The 7,362-nt window shown below is 40.7% G+C and overlaps 1 protein-coding gene across 2 annotated transcripts; it reads left to right on the forward strand.

The window, feature by feature from the left end:
- The first annotated feature begins 2,449 nt into the window (after positions 1–2,449).
- On the forward strand, positions 2,450–7,020 carry LOC310987756 (uncharacterized protein). Of its 2 annotated transcripts, none has more exons than XM_083974171.1 (6): positions 2,450–2,760; positions 4,036–4,146; positions 5,219–5,315; positions 5,471–5,561; positions 5,854–5,926; positions 6,035–7,020. In XM_083974171.1, exons 1-6 carry the CDS (start codon positions 2,471–2,473, stop codon positions 6,279–6,281), a joined length of 909 nt encoding a protein of 302 aa, XP_083830297.1. In that variant the 5' UTR covers positions 2,450–2,470; the 3' UTR covers positions 6,282–7,020. The 2 variants fall into 2 exon arrangements, with proteins under 2 accessions (XP_083830297.1, XP_083830298.1); XM_083974172.1 differs by lacking the exon at positions 2,450–2,760 and adding an exon at positions 3,191–3,453.
- The last annotated feature ends 342 nt before the right edge of the window (positions 7,021–7,362 follow it).

Consider the following 7,362-nt stretch of genomic DNA (forward strand, 5'->3'; position numbering starts at 1 on the left):
GTCAGAGGTTAGAGAGAGCAATGGCGGACAAACAACCCGCCGCAATGGAGAAACTCACCACACGCCGGTTGCTAACAACAGTTTGGGCGAGTACTAAGACAACAAAAAAGAAGATGACGACTTGGAAAGATAAAGAAGCAAGAAAGAAAGAACTCGACCGAAGCCGAGGTAAAACAAGGGTAAATATCGGAGAAGCTTTTCAGAGGTGGAGGGAGCTACGTGAACTGAAAGGGTTTAAAACCGATGTCGAGTTGTCCACATATCTTCTTAACAGGTAATTACCCCTGCTACATTTGTTTCGATTTTCAGTGAGAAATAACCATAAAGCTGACATGGTAATTGTAAGAGTACACTCTGTAGCGCATATGTGAGCTTGTTTCTGATGCGAAGGATGGCGTTACTGGTTGGCGTTGTTTGGTCAGAAAACTGCAGAAAACACCAGGCAGTCTCATTGGTTTGGTGTTTGTCCTCATAATATCCTATGTGTAAAGTCATCTGTGCTGTCATATGTCGCCTATTGTCTAGCTACTGCTTATTTGGAAATATTCATGTCAGTTTCTCTCTTCTCCAAACATCGAAATACTGAATAAGAGTTTGCTTTTTTTTTCCTCCTTTCTTTTTTTTTTTTTTTTTTACCAAGTATTGCTGTAGATTACTACATGTCTACAAGATTTATGTCTGCGCATTTGTTGGCCAGCAATGTTGACTGTTCACAACAGCAATATAACCTAGGCAGTCTATAAGCCTGCTCTTTATGAACTCACAATGTTTACCCTGTAAAACCCAAATATAGTCAAATCTATTGGGAAAAAAGAAGTAACACTCAGATGGTGTTGTAGGAGGCCTTTGATGTTGAAAATAAAATTTTGTAAGACTTTAGGGACAATGTTACAACGTTGGATTAAAGGGGAATTAGAATCTAAAAATTCTATTAAGTAAGTAAATTTTATTATCGACAATTAATCGATTGAGAATAGAGTAGCCCATATAACTTTTTTTCTGAACAGTACTGTACATGTGTACATATGTTAAATAGAAACACTAAGTTATATTTTTAAAGCAACACAACTTGGAAATTAAACTGCATAATCATATCTGAAGTTTAAACATGTGATCCTCCTTCAGCCAGCGTTTACTGAGAATGATTTCAGACAAAGCTTGGATCACAGACGCCTTCTCCATCCACTCCTTTTCTCTGTCCTCCTTTAAGGGACCATGTTGACAGGTATCAAGAGACCGCTCATGCTCTCCCCTGACATGGTGTATTTGAATCTTATGAGTCTATGGATGCATTTCAGAACAGATGAGGTTTTATTCATTCCTTCAATGAGGATAATGACTCAATGTGTACTTATGTCATTGGTGATTTTAATGCTGACCTATCAGATAGTAGTTCTCTTTTTGCAAAACATCTTGTACACTTTTGTGAGGATAACAATTAGGCCTATATTTTATCTGCCAACTATTCTTGCTATTCTTCAACTGTTCTACGCTTTCTGATTTTTTACCTATGTAAGTACCTCCTGGCCTCACCACTGTGTGTGTACAGCAGATGCTTATGCCTCTCTAGAAAACATAGAGATCTGCTATGGATGGCCACCTCTGACCACATAGCTATGGTGCTAAATGTTAAGGCTGTGCCCCTCCAAGCTTCCACTGGGAATATACCGTCAACCCGGGGGAAATTAAACGGGTCTTTAAGGAGAACATTGATGGATATACTGCCCAATTTTTCCTGTGTTTTACCTCTGAGGGCCCCTTGGACATGTCAAGGGAATTAAAATATCTTGGCATTATATCTTTTCATATGATCTTATGGATGACAATGACATCTGTCGTCAGTGTTGTAAAGTAAAATATCCGCTCAGACCAACATGCTGCTGAGGAAATTTTCTATTGTGCTCTCTGTGTAAAATGTGCTCTGTTCAAAGTCACCACTCTGTATACAGCTCATAGTATGCAGAGGCTCAGAGTGGCATTTAATAATGAAAACAGATCATTTAAAATCAAAGAGAAATAACAACATACATTTTATTGGTATGTAATCTGTTGACGTAAATACATATTGTATAGCCTATTTCATAATGTTTTAACTTATTTTGGCATTAAAATGCATTGACTGTGTGGTCCTTTTTTTAATTTGACACCCAATGTACAATAATTACACATCTAACATAAAAGTAAACAAATAAAACAGGCAAACCAAAACCTATATGTATATAACAATTATTTATAGAAATGAAAACGAGGGAGGGTAAAAGGATTGTTAGAAATAGTATAGGGAAATCTGAAACGGGGGCCAAAGTCATGATGCTACACACTCCAGTGCACTGGGTGGCGGCATGCACCTTTTAAACTCTGGTTTGTAGCCCACCAGCAAAACAAAGAAGGAGAACCCAGAGTTCCGAGTTGTTTTGAACGCAGCAGGCGGGAGGCGAACATAGGAGGCGAAGCACTGGCTCTACCATGGATGTATTATAGTAGATCCACGTTTTCATTACGCATCCGTGGTCTCCAAGCGACGGATATAAACATGGCTAACGACCCTAAGAAGCCCCCAAGACAGGGTTCAGAGGGGGGTTGTATTCCCAAGAAAAAACCCCGTCGCTCAGCAGAAGGAATCAAGTCAAAGAAAGAGAGTGACCGACAGAGAAGACAAACGCGTATTTGTATCGGTGTTGCTTTTCCTCTATGGAGAGCCTTGAAAGCAAAACTCGGACTCAGGGCAGACACTGACATGGCTTTACGGCTGTTGGACAGGTAATAAACGTAATTTCTGAAGCAGTGTCAGTAGATGTATCGCTATTATTGTCCTCTACCTAGTCAATGTATAATTGTTTTGGGATTTCTGTCAGGGTGTCGTGTAATGTCAGCACTGTGGTCAAGCCAGCCTCCACGCTGTTTTTCGGTAGCTGTTTAGACATTAGGGAAAGAGCGTGTAACTGATTTCAAAATAAAAGCAACCTTCCAAAACAAATGTTAAACCAACACGCACCTTCCTGGAAATTAACATCTTTCTTTTATTTATTTTTTAAAGTTAAAATCATATTAATAAGTTGATGGGACACTAAAATGTGGGAGAGAGAAATCCACCAGGGATATAAACTCACTATTTTCCACCGCCGTGCCTCCGACGTAACCGCGCGCGCATTCTTCCCCGCCCCCGACCAGGAAGAGCAAAGCTGTGAGACAATAATAAGGGCCGTTTTGGGAAATAAACTGTGTTAAAACAATGGCCGACAAATGCGGGCCACCTCCAGCCGCCCCCACAGGGAAACCGGTCGGCAAAAGGAAGACTGTTTCTGAAAAAGCCCAAAAAAAGAGAGAACTTGATAAAGCAAGAGCCAAAACTCGCATCAACATTGGCTCTTCTTTCGAGCGATGGCGGAGACTGATGCAGCTTCATCCTGAGCTAAAAAAGGACGAGATGGTCGCGAAGTTTCTGCTGGACAGGTAGTTTTAGTGTGCAGTGAGGCAAGAGGAAGAGATGGGTGGACTTTGTAGGGAGCTGGACTTATTGATGGTAAAAAAAAAAAAATTGCCTCAAGCGCTTATTTCCCCCAATGTTCCTACTACAAAAGTTTGAGCAATGTGCTTGTTTATTGCTGGGAGAACCCAGGGCTGGCCATCGGCCCTACAACGTTTTGTTTGTGGCCCCGTCAACACTCGGAGCCAAACACCATCACACACACTGCTTACAAGTTAACAAACCAGGCACGTGTTTATGTTTGTGTTAAATTAATTGAACCTTTCTAATCATGCCCCCACCCCCCCAGCGGTTGTGAGCCTAAACAACCATGCCAGCAGCCTGGGGTGAGCCACTCGCAATAATACATATTATAGTATGTGTATAACATAGTATAACACAATAATATAAGTATAAAATAATAATCTGCGGATTGGCTTCTTGATTCGCCACAGGAAGCTTATGTTTCACTCACACAGACTGGAAGTGAAAAGGAATACACTGTTATTTGTGTATGTCTGACTGCAGTCAAGTGTACAAAATTACAATTTCCATCCTTTTTGTTACAGTTACGAAAAACACTCAAAGGGAACATGCTTATCAATCCAGACGACGGTCATCAGAAACGTCCAGCCACCCCGTCCACCACCACTTTCCAGCAACGGTGTTGAATCTCAGAGGTAAACTTGTAAATATCTGTGTATGTGGCATTTCTGCAGGTTGTTCTGTAGACCAAGTATGCTTGCAATTATCTAGCTAATCACAGCACATTACCTGCGGTCATTATTAGATTTACAAATGTATTTGCACTTGTTGGGATGACTTCTTGATTCATCATATTATTTTTTCACTGTTAATATGCAGCACACACTCAGATTGTTAATGAGAATGGAGCCACCATCTCCTGGAGTGTGTAAGTGCTGTTGATAACAAAGTTACCTTTCAATGCTCTGTTGTATTTGTTGACATTTGCTACCCTTTTCCCTGAAGCAGTGTGACACACAAAGCTTATAATTGTTCAGTTGCTGTTAACATTGTCACTGTGTGTGATTGAAGTTGTTGTTGGCTGAGGTGGTAAACGATCTGGTTGCCTAGGCTCACATTTAAATGAACTTAAACCACATTTTATGACCTAGGGATTCAGCTCACCAAATGTTATGTTATACAAAGATACAAGATGGCATCTGAAGCTCTACAAAAGTCAGTCAAATATCTCTCCCGTATTGACGCAGAAGGAGAAGAGGGTTAGATCAAGGGAATGCCTGTGGGAATAAGGAAAAAGTACCCAGGACCCAGAAGGACTCTTTTTATTCAGCTGGACAGGTGCGTTAGCAGGTAGCTAGCACCAAGTGCCCACCATCCGGACGGATGTTTGAACTAAACTACTTACACCACTACTACAACCAGAAACGGGTCATGGTCTCGCGTGTTTCCAAGTAGTGTGAATGTTAATAAACACGATAATTCGGACCAGTTCAGAGAATCGACCTGAACCGCTGACGTCTGACAGACGTGATTCAAATGACACGTGGTGAGTGATCGAGTCTTATGAGCAGGTTTGTTAGATACGTTGGTATCTGAAGACAACAGGTTTATTGGCTCAGTAATCAATGGCTTTATTAGGATCAGAGTGTTGGACATAGTGAAATGTTTCATTAGAAATTGTATCAAGCATCTCTCAGCTTGCCTAAACACATATGAGCAGGAAAACTCATCTATCACCTTGTGCTTCTTTGTTTTCTGTTTGTCCAGTGACAGTATGGATTGTGAATCCTCTTCAAGTTCATTAAACAAAGACAAACAAGAGACTTGTGCTGCTCCTGTTGTCTGTCCATCTGAAAATGGAAAGGTATGTTGAACAGACTGATCTCTTGTGATGGGAGAGTTATCACGTCTTCCTTTTACTTTTAAGTTAATTCAAAGTGTATAGTACGGTACATGCAATGGTATAGAAGATACTAATTCCGTGTGCTGGTGGGTTTCTGTGCCTTGTCCCATTTAAAGGCTCCAAGGAAAAAAGTTGCAGCCCCTCAAAAAACAGGAAGTCAAGACAGACGGTTGACAATCAAGCTTTCACAAAAAAAAGTTAATAGAGGTGAGTCACATTTACATGAACAAAGGCCTTCTGGTTACAAGCAACTTGTTTATAGTAAAAGTAACTGTATGTTCGCAACAAAAGCTTCCAAAGCGTCAAAAACGCCTGAGGATGCACTACAGAGAAGACGGCTTCCAAAGCGGCAAAATATTTTGGCAGTTAATGCTTTGGTGGCTCAGGTTGCGGGGCTCTCATTGAAAATGATTTAACTCCCGGCGTTTTTGACGCTTTGGAAGCTTTTAGTGTGAACACGCAGTAAGGTACTAACTGTTTAAAATTAATCCACAAGCAGATATTCAAGGGGATGAGGAAATCAGTACCACTTTAAGTGTGGAAGATGGACGTTACACAGTGGACTTGGGAAGGTATGCTAATGAGATTTCCTCTGTCCCTCTTACCTTTGTCATCTTCAGCTTTCAGTTGTTCATTTCTCTTTGTCCAAGTGACTAACACCTTAACCTTCTTCTCATCAGCTCCTCAGAGTTCATCGTTGATGAAGAGTGCATCCTCCAGATGTTCAAGTCGTGCCGGGAATGCAACAAACAATGTTCAGTCAGAAAACGTGTCCAAGGACTAAAGATAGTTATTAACCAGGCGTGCTATTTCTGTGAGAGCCGCTTCACATGGACTAACCTGCCAGATGCCGATGAGGATGATGGCGGTGACCAGATCAATGGACAGACCAACACAGCAACGTCACCGAGCAGCAACACCAGCTGAGACGGGGTGGTGGAGTTGACAGTGGTTGTACTGGGATTACACTGAAGCAGGGACATGTACCAGTGTTTGCTTCAACCTGAGATGTAGTGGACTGAGCAGCTGGACGTCAGGTTATCCTGCTGCTTTTCACTGAAATGTCTTCACACCATCATCGACTTGTCAGCAGTTTCTCCCCCGCACTTGTTTACTGATGTCATCACATGTTTAAAGAACCGTCTGCTGCAGACTGGAGGATGGAGACCTCAGGTTGTGGTGGTCATCTGTTCACACCATCGGAGAATGTGCTGTTCTGACATGAGGTCACACACTGTGCTGATCAGTTAAGTTACAATTAGCGGTAAGAAGTTGATAACTGTAACAAAACTCCTTTGGAATATTTACTCCTTTAAAGTCGAGCCCAAAGTTCCCTTTTTAATGTTAGTGGTTAAACTGATGGCGCCCTTCACACCTGGCTTTAACATGTGATCTGGATGTGCTACGCATGATTGATTTGTTTATTGAGCTCTGATTGTGGTCCAGTCAGAATCAATGTAATGACAACAGTTGTTATGTTATATACAGATGTCATGTTATTACTAGATGTAAATCTTGAAGTAACTAATTATTTTGAGCCCAGCTCAACCAATCAGTTATTACACATGTTACTGACAGCACATATATTTTTATACTTTCTTCCCCTTTAGTTCAAGATTTAATTGATCTTAATTAATTTTTTTTAAATTTTATATTGACTTTGTCACAATACTGCTGGAACTGCTGCATTTTCTGGACTCTGTTCGGTAACATTTCTTAATGTTTTTGATACTTGTGTTTTAAGGACCTCAAACCTCAATTAAACACATTTACAATGGTACCCTGAATTTGATGGAAATAGAGACATTGCAGACTGGTAAGAGGGGGGAGCCCACATGTTTAATGGGTGAATAAAGAAAAGGAAAATTCATAAGAGACTGATTATCATCGCTCCCAGCTATCAGAAAGCACACATCAGGTTAATTTTTAAAAACCAAACAACATTAAAGTTAAAGACTTAAAGGAATGGTTAACACAATGTTAGAATAGATTGAAGAGTTTTGTGCAT

Source organism: Trachurus trachurus (assembly GCF_905171665.1).
Source record: "Trachurus trachurus genome assembly, chromosome: 1".
Lineage (NCBI taxonomy): Eukaryota > Metazoa > Chordata > Actinopteri > Carangiformes > Carangidae > Trachurus > Trachurus trachurus.